Source organism: Equus przewalskii, chromosome 10 (genome assembly GCF_037783145.1).
Source record: "Equus przewalskii isolate Varuska chromosome 10, EquPr2, whole genome shotgun sequence".
Taxonomy (NCBI): domain Eukaryota; kingdom Metazoa; phylum Chordata; class Mammalia; order Perissodactyla; family Equidae; genus Equus; species Equus przewalskii.
The window spans coordinates 37,603,874-37,617,647 of NC_091840.1; the positions used below are offsets into that span (position 1 = coordinate 37,603,874).

Consider the following 13,774-nt stretch of genomic DNA (forward strand, 5'->3'; position numbering starts at 1 on the left):
CCCAAAAACTCCTTTGTGTTACCCCTTTATAGTCACACCCTCCCCTCTCCATTACTTTTGGCAACCACAGATCTGTTCTTCGTCAGTAACATCTTTTTAAAATGTCTATCTGTTTATGTCACTCCCGTCCTTAAAATTCTTCTTTGGCTTTGCACTATGTAAGCAGTGGCTCTTTTCTAACTCACCTCCCATTCCCTATCACTCTTAAGGTCTGGCCAGGCTGAACATCTCTCTACCACTCCAATACACTACTCCCTTTGCTGATTTCTGGCCTTGCCACATACTATTCACTCTGATTGTCATGCAATAACGCCTTCTCTTGACCTCAGATTCCCTCATTTGGGTAACTCAGATCTTAGTTTAAAGCCCCTTTCCTCCAGGAAGCCTTCCCTATTCACATTAGGTTGATTATTGCTCTTTGGTGCTTCCCCTTTCAGAATCTGTATCCAATCGCTTTATTCAACCATGTTTCCCTCCAGACTGTAAGCCCTCAGACTGTAAGAGGCAAGACTGTGCTCATTCTTGATTTACCACTTAATCTCCAGCCCCCGGTACTGAGCAAGAACTCAATAAATATTTGTTAATAAATAAATGAACGCATTTTTGTGTTCTATGCAGTCTAGTTCATCAACATGAGATACATGTTTTATTGGTTTCAGTTGCAGAATGAACATGGAGAAACGTAATTCATCTTTGGTGGTAGAATCATCTTACCCAGACTTGGTCATCAGTGTAGGAGAAGTGACTCTTGGTGAAGGAAACAGAAATAAGCTGCAGAAAACTCAGAGAGAGCAAGAGAAGGCGAAAGTTACACAGGCTGCATGTGCTTTGTTAAACTCAGGCGGAGGAGTGATTCGGCTGGAAATGGCAAACGAGGATGAGCATCCCGTGGAGCTGGGACTGGATTTAGAAGAGTCTTTGAGGGAGCTTATTCAGTCTTTGGATCTGCATGCTTTCTTCGAGACTAAGCAACAAGGGAGGTGTTATTACATTTTTGTTAAATCTTGGAGCAGTGACCTTTTTCCTGAAGACCGTTCTGTTAAGCCCCGCATTTGCAGCCTGGGTACTTCGTTATACCGTAGATCTGGCACCTCTGTGCGTCTCATGGATTCAAGAGAAGCATTCAATTTCCTGAAAACCAAGAAAAGAAGTCCAAAAATCTTAGGGAAACAACCTTCTAGTAGAGTTCTCAAGGTTCTATGTCAAAACCCCCATAACTTGGATCCTGCTCACCGAATTTTCCAAAAAGACCAGCTTGAATATGGTGAAAGGCTGCCTTTTCCTGAGTCTCAATTCGTAGAGTTTAAACAGTTCTCTACAAAACACATTCTACAACGTGTAAAAGACATAATTCCAGAGTACGTCCCTGCATTTGCAAACACTGAGGGAGGCTATCTTTTTATTGGAGTGGATGATAAGAGTAAGAAAGTTCTGGGCTGTGCTAAAGAAAATGTTGACCGTAACTCTTTGAGAGAGAAAATAGGAAAAGCAATATACGAGTTACCTTGTGTCCATTTCTGCCAATCCCAATGCCGGATAAATTTTGAAGTCAGAATCTTGGATGTGTTAGCTGGAGGAGAGCTATATGGCTATGCTTGTGTGATCAGAGTGAAGCCATTCTGTTGCGCAGTGTTCTCAGAAGCTCCCAGTTCATGGATGGTGAAGGACAAGCATGTCCGCAGCCTGACGACTGAGGAGTGGGTAGACATGATGATGGACACAGATCCAGGTAAGAGGGAGAAAACTTCCTCCCTGGCCTTTCTGCCTCTTTGGCACCTCCACATTAAACAGATTTTCCTTTGCTTCCCATGACTTTAAACTTCTCACACCCACTAAACTCTGTGTTTTTTTTGACTCTCCAAGCATCCTTCTCTCCATGCATTAGAAAATTTTGTTGAGTGATTAGAAGTCCAAATCAAGTGTCTTATAATAGGCAATTTTCCACATCAGATTATGAAAAAAAGGTTGTTTGAAATGGTTGCCTTGTAGTGGTGTTTTGGAACTGGCTCCAGAGCCATTTATTACATTTTTAGGAATTTTTTGAGCCAGTTGTTAAACACAGTCATTATTAAAAATTATTTAAACTTAAATTATATTAAAAACAAATGTGATGAACACAAACTCACCCCTTCTAAATATTTACTACATTTTATTATTATCTATGCTTGTGAGGTTATTTATATCTATTGTATCTGCATGATGGAAATACTATAAAATGGTGTGCTACCTTGCATTTCTTCCCAACTCTGCATTTAGTGACATCACATTGGTAGCTTGAAATTGTCCATGGTGTGAATATTTACACCACAGAAATAAGACGCATGCACAGATATGTGTACTAAAAGAATGTGCTACATACCATAAAAGAAATACAAACAAAATGCTATCCAGTGAAGAATTATATTGAATAGGAAACACATTCAAACTTCCAAATACTTTCTCTTTAATGGTAGATTTTGGCAACCTTCATATGCAATAAAGACATCTGTCCATATGGGGTGAGTGGGGCATTATCTTGCCATCATCTCTCAGGTCACACCGCCTAGACAGTTATGATACACCCACTTGTAAGGCCTCTTTCAGTGGTGAAGAGAGAAACTAAAATGTCAGAATAACATGAGTTTTCTTTCTCTGTTAAGATCTTCTATGGTTGTGCAAAGACTTTGAATCTCAGCTGAGTCTGTCTAGCGGGCCTCCCCTTAGCAGACCAGTGTACACCAAGAAAGGCCTGGAACATAAGGAGGATCTCCAGCAACGCTTATTTCCAGGTAGTAACTATGGTTTGCCTACTTGACACCACCCAGTTTCTATGTTAGGATAAAGGGAGATAAACTGTTATGTTTGTTTTTTAAAATTCTTCAAGTACACACTGCAAACCTATGTGTATGAGGTGATAATGCTACAAGCATTTTGGTGATAAGTAGTTTAGAAATGAACCCTCACTGACCCCACTGGCTGAGGCAATACCATATATAAAATCCAGGGACATTATTGCCCCTAAAAATCATTTGGTCTTGTACTTCTCAAATCGAACTGATCATCAGTATTTCTAGTTATTTTAAAAAGTAAAGATACCAGGGGCGCCATTCCAGACTGGGGATAGCACCTCGTAATATGCATTTTTATCAACCTACTCACATGATTCTGCTGCTCATCCAGATTGGAAACTTTTTATCTAGTCGAACTAGAGGCACACATTACACCAGGAGCAAAAAACTTCCCACGTCTGCCATATTTTCCAAAGGAGTGGTGGTTATGAATATGAAAAAAGAATAAAAATTTATATAAAGGTGTAACACAGAGGCCAGCCCCGTGGTATGGTGGTTGGGTTTGGCGCATTCCGCTTTGCCAGCCTGGATTTGCAGGTTTGGATCCCAGGTGCAGACCTACACCACTTGTCAACCATGCTGTGGTGGTGACCCACATACAAAATGGAGGAAGATTGGTACAGATGTTAGCTCAGGGCTAATCTTCATCAAGCAAAAAAAAAAAAAAAAAGAGGAAGATTGGCAACAGATGTTAGCTCAGGGCAAGTCTTCCTCAGCAAAAAAAAAAGATGTAACACAAAACAAAATAAAATGAAGATCAATGATGAACATCTTTTGGATTTAGAAGAAACAATCATGTAACAGCCCAGAATAATGATTTAGAACCAAGGACAGTGTCTGTTTTCTGGTCTCATCCCTAACTCCCAACATGTTAGGTTTTATCTAGGAATCCATTGCTGTCCTCTTTCTAGACTCCTAGAGAAGGAAACCACTTGCTCAAGTCTATGCAGCAAGTCAATGGCTTATTTGACACTAGAATTTGATACATAAATGTCCTATGTATGTGTAAATATTTATCAAGGACCATTAAGTTAATAGATAACGACTGCCCAATTTAAGATTTCATTCTTTTCCTTAACTGAGGTCTTTGCATTCATTTGCATATAAAATTTATATTTAAAAAACTATCCACAATAAACAGTATTATATCCTAGAGTAAGCATTAGCATTGATAATTATTTTCTGAACTCAGTAAGCTCCACTTTAGCAGAGCTTATTACCTTAGAATAAATTATAACAGACAAAATACTGGGCTGTATGCTCATAGAGCAACAATCTATTATTCTCCTATGAAAAAATAAATTTTCCAGGAATTGTATCAAACATTTGAGGAATAGATACTTCCAACATTATTTAAATTGTTCTAGAGCCATAGAAAAAGAATGAAAATTACCAAGTTATTTTTTAAGTGAGAGTAATAGTAATTGCAAAATATGAAAGAGATAGCACAAAAAGGGAAAACTCAGATTAATCTTACTTATGAATGAGGATACAAAGACAGAACTCCAGGAATGAATGGACAGATCAATATTAAGAAAGTTGTTATAATTTGTCATTTCTATATATATTTGCAGAAAAATTATATAATTGTCTTCTAATACACTGAAAAGGCGCTTGAAAAAACTTAATACACATCCTTTATTTTTATTTTATTTTATTTTGTTTTTTTAAAGATTGGCACCTGAGCTAACATCTGTTGCCAATCTTCTTTTTTTTCCCTCCTTCTTCTCCCCAAAGCCCCCCAGTACATAGTTGTAGATTCTAGTTGTGAGTGCCTCTGGCTGTGCTATGTGGGACACTGCCTCAGCATGGCCTGATGAGCGGTACCATGTCCACGCCCAGGATCCCAACCAGCGAAACCCCAGGCCCCAGAAGCTGAGCGCGAGAACTTAACCACTCAGCCACAGGGCCGGCCCCCCACCTTGATTTTTTTAAAAACTTTCAATACAATAGGAACCCATAGATACTTCTTTAACATTGTATTTATATCTATACATCTATATCTATGTATATCCCCCAAAGACTATCATGTTAATTGGGAGATATTAGAGACGTTCTATTAAATTCAGGAACAAAACAATTATGTTCACTATTACAACTTCTCTGTAATATTAGTTAGCCAAGGCGATTAGATAAGAGAAAGAAATTAGAGGCATAAAAATTAAAGAAGAGGTGCCGCCCTGTGGCCAAGCGGTTAAGTTCACATGCTCCCCTTGGGCAGCCCAGAGTTTCGCTGGTTTGGATCCTGGGTGCGGACATGGCACCACTCATCACGCCATGCTGAGGTGGTGTCCCACATGGTACAACCAGAAGGACCTACAACTAGAATGTACAGCTATGTACTGGGGGGCTTTGGGGAGAAGAAGAAGAAAAAAAAAGGAGATTGGCAACAGATGTTAGCTCAGGTGCCAATCTTTAAAAAAAAATTAAAGAAGATAAGACTATATATCTGGAAAATTCAAGGAAATCAGTGAAAAACTGCTATAAACAAAAGAATCCAGGTTGAATGGAAATAATCGCATTACATAGCATTATAAGAAGCATATGTGAAAATTAATATGCAGAATTCAATATCCTAATATAACAATGAAAGAAGATACTCAATTTTCAATAGCAACAAAAATTAAAATCTCTAGGATAAATCAATCTGAGAAAAAAGTTAAAACAATCTTTAACTTTGAACGCCTTTGGTGAATACCTGAATCAGATGGAAAAACATGTCATATTCTTGAAAGGAAGAGTCAACATCATAAGGTCATCAATGCTAAGTTATTTTATAGACTTGATGAGATATCAGTTTTTAAAAAACAGAGAATCACTTAATCTAGACAATGTTGTTGTAAAGTTCCAGTGGAAAAATAAACAAGCAAGAAGAGCCAGGAAATAAAAACTGCAAAAGAAGAGAAACAGGAGGGGCCATCTAGATATTAAATCATTATAAAGCCTCAAATAAAAGTAGAGTTTTGAGCCTGGCCCTGTGGCCGAGTGGTTAAGTTTGCACACTCTGCTTCGGCAGCCCAGGGTTTCGCTGGTTTGGATCCTGGGCACGGACCTAGCACTGCTCGTCAAGCCATGCTGAGGTGTCGTCCCACATAGTAGAACTAGAAGGACCTACAACTACAATAGACAACTATGTACTGGGGGGCTTTGGGGAGAAGAAGAAGAAAAAAAAGATTGGAAACAGATGTTAGCTCAGGGCCAGTCTTTAAAAAAAAGTAGAGTTTTATTGGCACATAATTAGACCAAGGGCACAGAATAGAAGGTCTGGAAATAGATGGAAACACAAAGGAGAATTTAGTTTATGTTGGAATTGACCTCTCAAGTAAGTAGAGAAAAAGTAGATGTTTCAATAAAAATATATTGGGATAACTGGTAGCAATTTATTTTTAAAAAGATGGATTCACACTTTGTGCCGTAGACCAACGTAACCTCTAAATGGGTCAAGATTTTAAAACTAAAAAAAATCAAATGCCTTTATAATTTTGGCATGAGGATTAGAAAAATCAAGATTCAAAATCCAGAAGCCATGAAAGTAAAGAATGATATATATAAGTACATTACAAAAATATAAACACTGTGCATGGCTAAAGCCACTAAAAACAAAGTCAAAGAGCCATTGACCAACTGGGAAAAATATTTGCAACTCATATCACAAACGGCCAATGTCTCTAATATATAAAGAGCTTCCAGAAATTGTTAAGGTGCTGCAGGAGATCATAGCAGCATTCTTGCTAGGCTTTAAGCCTAGGCCGATACCAGATTGTTTGTGCCTTGGAATCAAAGGCCAGAAGGGAAAATCTTATCAAGCATGAAGACAAGGGGCTTAGGAACGCCGGGCCCTTGCAGGAACGGAACACCATCTGCATACCTTGCTGATTGTTCTTAAGACACTCCCCAAGGGATTCACCTGGGATGGGGTGGTGTGCTTCTGGGGGATGAAGAACAGAACCTTTGGACTCTGGCCTGCGTGTCCCTGCAGGCATGAGTTCCGGCTATTGTACTTGCTCTCAAGTACAATAAGTAAATATGTGGTGATCCGAAGGACCTCACCTCAGTCCTTGAGGCTGATGGTCCCCCGTCCCATTGAATAATATGGATTGTGTTCTGTCTATTAATTCCGTCCGCCCCTTCAGCTGGCTGCCTAGCTGGTCTTGGCAGCAATAAGGATAAAAAAACAACTTAGAAAAGTCAACAGGGAGTTCAGAGAAAATAGAATTCAAATGACTTTCAAACATTTGAAAAGATACTTAGCATTAATCAATATAAGAGACATACAAATTAAAATGAGATCTCATTTCTATCTATTAGAGTATAAAAAATAAAGAAATCTGACATTGTCTTTTATATGCTGTGTTGTGGGGAAACGAGCCTTGTTATACATTACTAGTGAGATTGCATATTGGTTCAGCTCCACTGGAGAATGATTTGGGAATATCTATTGGAATTACAAATATATTTACCTTTACCCAGTAATCCCACTGCTAAGACTTTATTCTTTATATATACCGGCATACATACCAAATGTACAAATACTCATTGGAATATTATCATAATAGCAAAAGATTACGGCAAAAAAAACCCAAGAACCTATCAACGGGGACTGGTTAAATAAAATACAGCACATCCGTAAAATGGCATGTTAGATAACTGTGGGGAAAAAACCCCAATAAGGGAGTTCTTTGTTTACTGATATGGAAAGATCTCCAATATATATTGCTAAGTGAAAAACTGTAAAGTGCTGAACAGTTTGCTACCTATTGTTTAAGAAGTGGGAAATATTTGCTTGTATTTCCATAAAGAAATTTTGGAAGAATAGGCAAGAAACTAAACAAAAGTATCTGTGGTAGGGGAGTAGGATGGGGTTGGGAAGGCAGGAAATGGAGCAGATGGGAGTAGGAGTGTTTTGGTATTTGGACTATGGGAATGTACTACCTAATTAAAATTATTATTTTTAAAAGCCAATTTTCATTTTCAGAGTCTACTATTATTATTAGATTGTGAACACTAACAGTGGTAAACAAGAAGTCTGGTTTTTGTTTTGCAATTGGACTCCAGCTATTAAGAATAGAGATGTCCTTGGGTCAGCCTGGTTGCATAGTGGTTGGGTTCAGTGCTCTCTGCTTCAGCGGCGAGGCTTGAGGGTTTGGCTCCCAGGAGCAGACCTACACCACTCATCAGCCATGCTGTGGTGGTGACCCACATACAAAATAGAGGAGGATTGGTACAGATGTTAGCTTGGGGCTAATCTTCCTTAAGCAAAACAAACAAAAAAAGAATGGGGATGTCCTCAGCACGTTAATTATTAGCATTGGTTGACAATAATTTGGCTTCAGGTTAAACGCTGTAAAGGTTTCTCTTGGAGGAAATTCAGTGACTGTCCGAAAAAGAAATTTTGTCTATTACTGGAGTTATTGCTACTAGAGAAAGTCAGAGCACGAGTTGTACGTCAGAATCAACCAGCCCCCAACCATCTTCATCCTGGGTCCCAAACCATTAGGATCCTTCGCCTGATTTCCTGTAGTTTGAAAACAACTGCTCTGGACGCTCCAGTGCTCTGTTTCTAAAGATTTCACTAGATCCATGTTAAGTTTTGTGTCCAGTATGGATACAAAGTTCTGTGGGAGTCCCGAGGAGAGAAGGACAGACATGAGAGTTCTGGAAAGAATAAGAGGGATTTATCAGGTGACATAAGTGGAAGAGGGCATTAGAGTCTCAGGGCACACCTATGCAGAGGCACAGAGGCCCCAGGTCACCTGGGGAATGGTAACTATTCTGGCACACGTGGAGTGGTGGCATTTGTTGAACACCTGGCCCCTGTAATTTTCTAAGTATCATGTGCAATATCAAGGAAATGAAAAGGACACTTCTTGCCTTCACATAATTTCCTGAGGAAGCATGTCCCATCATATAATTAAAGAAATATAAGACCTATTCAATGATGAGCTAAAACACGTTTGCTAAGAACATCAAGCACGTTAGTGACTTTCTTCATTTATTAGGCAGAGGTGGTCTGTGTGGCTTGCAGGGCAGTGAAGTAGAGTGATAACCACAGAGGGTCTGGTGTCTGAGGGCTGGGTTTGGATGCTGGCTCTGCCATTTCCTAGTGGTGTGACCATGGGCAAGTCACTTGACCTGTTTGAGTTCTCATTTACTTATATGAAAAAGAGAATAATAAGTATATTTGCGTTGCAGAATTGTGAGGACTGGAGATGTGTGTAAACTCCCCAATACAATCAACAGATGATATATTTTCTCATTTTATATTTCCTTTGCTTCCTAAAGCTCCATTTTAAACACATCTTTATATTAGCCTATTTTGTCCATTCTACTATGTGTGTTTCCCCCCATCTTTTAACATCTCTTAAATCTGGATGTGTCTCATAATAGATGCCATCTCCTACTCACTATCATCCATGTGGCAGACGTAATCAAGTTGTGCAGACACCAGGTACCAGTGAGAAAGCACCAGCAACTAAGAACAATAAACAATTACTAATGAAATATGGGTAATTTCACTTGAAATTGTGTCTACAAATCCCGACTCTGGTTTGTGATCTGACACTACTACAACATGATGAAAACAATCTCCTCATTTTTTTCCCCTTTGGAACAAATGATCATTGAAATAAGTTTAAAACCCTACAGTGCAAGTTTATTTTCGTGCCACACCATTGGTCCTTACTCCGTCATGACAAAGGGAAGACTCTTGTGATGGATGGAGTCTCACATTGATCTCTAAGTGCACGATACCAGAGTTCTGCCTCAGGAGAGGTAACTCGGGGGCTAACCTCAGGGTCTCCTGGTCCAGGACTGCAGGGAGTTCTCTGCTAATGAAAGGTTTTACATGGCTCCATCTTCTCCAAATGTTTATCAGTACCTTCTTCTTGGAGGCCTCCTTCTACCTCCATCAATGGGGTCTGTTCAGGGACATTTTGAGATTCAGATAATTTCAGAGAAGGAAGGGGAACAGAACAAACATTTCTCAACCAGCTACAATGAGCCAGATACTTTATGCTATTTCATTTATTCCTCACCATAGGAGAGGTACTATTTTTTCGTGCGTTTTTCTGTTTGTTTATTTTACAGATGAGGAAACAGTCTTAGAGAGGTTAAGAAATTTCCCAAGGCCATAAACGTAATAAGCACATGGGTTTCTATGAAGTGTGCCAGATTTTTCAAGGCTTATTTTCCCTCATTGTAATATAATAATATTTGCAAAAGAATATATACAACAGTCCACAATTTGTCTTAATTAATAAGATTAGTTATGATTAAGTATAGGTTTAATAATTAATTTTGATTAATTATAATTAATCACAAAAATAAATATTATTTTTCCCCCCAATTTATAATTCTTTCCATGACTAGTGCCACCGGGACATCTGCAATATACTCCTGAATCCCTCTGGAAGGAGCTGTCCTCAGAGCATGAAGGTCTGGAGGAATTAATCAATGAGCAAATGCGTCCTTTCTCGCAGGGAATTTTGATCTTCTCTAGAAGCTGGGCCGTGGACCTGAACTTGCAAGAGCAGCAGGGAGTCATCTGTGATGCTCTGCTGATAGCACAGAACAGCTCCCCCATTCTCTACAGCGTTCTCAGGGAGCAGGATGCGGACGGGCAGTTCTACTGCACCCGCACTGCCTTCACTCTGAAGCAGAAGCTGGTGAACATGGGGGGCTACACCGGGAAGCTGTGTGTCATGACCAAGGTCCTCCGCCTGAGTCCTGAGAGCCATGCAGAGCCCTTGGCCGGTTCCGGCTCTCCAATTGATTACCCCACATCCTATGACCTTGAAGACACCCAACAAATGGAAGCCTTGCTGCAGTCCCTTGTGATTGTTCTGCTCAGCTTCAGATCTTTCTTGAGTGACCAGCTTGGCCGTGAGGTTTTAAATCTGCTCACAGCCCAACAGTATGAGATCTTCTCAAAAAACCTCCGCAAGAACAGAGAATTGTTTGTCCATGGCTTACCTGGCTCAGGGAAGACAATCATGGCCATGAAGATCATGGAGAAGATAAGGAATACATTTCACTGTGAAGCAAATAAAATTCTCTACGTTTGTGAGAACCAGCCTCTGAGGAACTTTATCAGGTAAGCAGTAGGATCTTATTGTCACCCAGTGAGGTTCGGTCTGAATTCACTCCACACCCCCCTCAACCAGAATCACCTTGTTCCTTGAGAGTTAGGTGGTAAAATGATCTGGGACAACAGTACCGTGTTCTGGGGAGCATGATAGAGTAGTTTTCCTCCTTTATTCACTTGGAGAAAACCTGAGTGTGTCATTTTAATTTTTGCAGTAATAAAAGGATCTGCCAGGCAGTGACCCGGAAAACTTTCATGAAAAATAACTTCAAAGAGATTCAACACATCATCATCGATGAAGCTCAGAATTTCCGCACTGAAGATGGGGATTGGTATGAGAAGGCAAAAAGCATCACTCAGAGAGAAAAGGGTCACCCAGGAATTCTCTGGATCTTTCTGGACTACTTTCAGACCAGCCACTTGGTTGACAATGGCCTCCCCCCTTTCTCAGTCCAGTATCCAAGAGAAGAGCTCACCAGAGTGGTCTGCAATGCAGATCCAATAGCCAACTACTTACAAAAAGTAATGCAGGAAATCATAAAGAACCCTCCATTTAACATCCCTCCTGGGTCCCTGGAGATGCTCCGTGAAGCTCAGTGGGCTCAGGGCGTCCCAGGCAACTTTGAGATTATGGAGCGCTCGACTAGGGAGCAAATAGTGACCTATGTGGCAAAAACTTGCAAGCTTCTCTTTGAAAAGGGCTATTCTCCCAAGGACATTGCTGTGCTTGTCAGCACCATGGACTATGTGGAGCCTTACAAGCATAAGCTCCTGAAAGCAATGAGGAAGAAAAGAGTAGTGCAGGTCAGTGATGCATGCGACATGTTGGATGATCACATTGTGTTGGACAGTGTCCGGCGATTCTCTGGCCTGGAAAGGAACATTGTGTTTGGGATCTATCCACGGACAGCTGAGTCAGCTATCTTATACAATATTCTTGTCTGTCTGTCTTCCAGGGCAAAACAACAGCTATATATTCTGTGGCATGATGACTGTTAGGAAGAATCCTAAACCAAAATGAGATGAGGCAGTTGCTGTGTAAATGTCCATAGGTGAACATCTGTTTGGTATGGGCAGAAACTCTGTTTTTGGTTCACAGACCTGCCTAGAGATTTGGGCAGAATTGACACACAGAGTTTGGAACTTCCTCTCTCTGGTACTCTCCTTTCCTGATTCCTCCTTTAACTCCGTCCAGGAGCTCTTGTTATCCCAAATTCTGTCCCCTGATTCCTCCAGCCAGAATGACAAAGGTTTTCTATAGGAGCTTTAGCCACCCTGCACAGCACACGCTATGCCCTACGCTCTGGTCAAAAGTCAAAAACAAGAAGCTTGTCCTGTGGCCCTTATTTCTTCCAAGTCTTGACTCTCCTCAGTGACTTCACGCATTTTTTTGTTTTTTAAAATTTGCCTAGAGCTTATGGTTATCTGCAGAAGGGTAGTCTGGTAGGACCTAACTTGGCCATACCAGCAGAATTTGTTTCCTGAATTCTTGACGTTTCCCTTTGCCATGTTGATTCAGGACTTGGGAGATTCCGAAGATAATTCTATCACTGACAGAGCAGGCCTTAACCATTTCGGCAGGACAGAGAGCAGTGGTATGATTATTTCATCCTTTAAAATTGTAATCTCCAATTTTTATTCTCAGAATGGCCCAGACCATGCCTTCATTGTAACAGTGAGCATTAATTATCCCTTCATGGGGAAATTATACGCCAATAGAAAACACACACAAACCTGTTTTCTCTGGCTTTCAGTGGGAGATAGTATTAGAGACCGAAATCTGGTTTTAAAGTTGTATATCAGCCCTAAGTGAACAGACTGAGGAAAGATAGAGTCCATGGAAATCAAGGAGTTTATATGGCAACTTCTCAGCTCAGCTCCATTTATTGTTCTATAACATACCAACTTAAGTTTTAAATCAAGTACATTCTTGAATTGTAATTTTTTTCCCTTTACTTTCATAATTTGATGGCTCATTGTTATGGACTGGATGTTTGTGTCCCATCAAAATTCATGAGTCGAAGCCCTAACCCCCAGTGTGGCTGTATTTGTAGATTTGTAAGGAAATAAGGTTAAGTGAGGTCGTAAAGGTGGGGTCTTGATCTGATAGGATTAGAGATTAGAGTCCTTATAGGACTATACCAGAGAGCGCTCTCTATCCCTTTCTCTGCACACACAAAAACAAGAGGTCATGTGAGCACACAGAAACATGGCCGCCAACTATAAGCCAAGAGAAGAAGCCTCAGAATGATGTCCATCCTACTGGCACCTTGAACTTGAACTTCCAGCCTCTAGAACTGTGAGAAATAAATTTCTGTTGTTTAACCCACCCAGTCTTTGGTATTTTGTTATGGCAGCCTGAGCCAACTAATACAGCCACACAATTATTCTTCTAACTAAAAATACTGACACTTAACAATGCTAATGCAGTTGCTTATTTGTTTTTCTATTGTTCTGTCTATACAAAACATTTAAGAGCAGTAATCTAAATAACAATAAAATATTTGGATAACTAATGGAAATTAAAATATTCCATGGCTAATATTCCATTTATTAGTAATCTTATTCTACTAATCACCCCCCCCACCCCCCGCCGCTGCCATTGTAAATTTTGAACTTCTTTGCCTGTCTTCCATCTGGGTTTACTCATGGAATTCCAGCCTCTTGCCTTGAAACTGCAGCCTCTTCTAACTTCAGCAAAATAAGGAGGAAGACGTTCCTTCTTTCTTTCTGACTGCATTAAATCAGATACAACTCAGCATCAAAAAGCTATCGTTGTAAATGTTGTTTCTAATAAATTAGTCTTGTAAGATCTCTGGACTTCAGAGTTGGTGCTACGCGTGTGAAAGTAATTCTTAAAAAA

At 40.0% G+C, this 13,774-nt stretch overlaps 1 protein-coding gene across 4 annotated transcripts in view; it reads left to right on the forward strand.

Moving 5' to 3' along the window:
• Positions 1-13,240, forward strand: part of SLFN11 (schlafen family member 11) — an 18,491-nt gene extending 5,251 nt beyond the window's left edge. For all 4 annotated transcript variants that reach the window (XM_070562506.1, XM_070562507.1, XM_008525578.2 and 1 more), the window contains 4 exons: positions 660-1,729; positions 2,640-2,768; positions 10,197-10,920; positions 11,127-13,240. In XM_070562506.1, coding sequence (XP_070418607.1) covers positions 667-1,729; positions 2,640-2,768; positions 10,197-10,920; positions 11,127-11,910 — 2,700 coding nt within the window. In that variant the 5' untranslated portion in view covers positions 660-666 and the 3' untranslated portion in view covers positions 11,911-13,240. The remainder of the gene's footprint in view (positions 1-659; positions 1,730-2,639; positions 2,769-10,196; positions 10,921-11,126) is intronic.
• Positions 13,241-13,774: the final 534 nt, after the last annotated feature.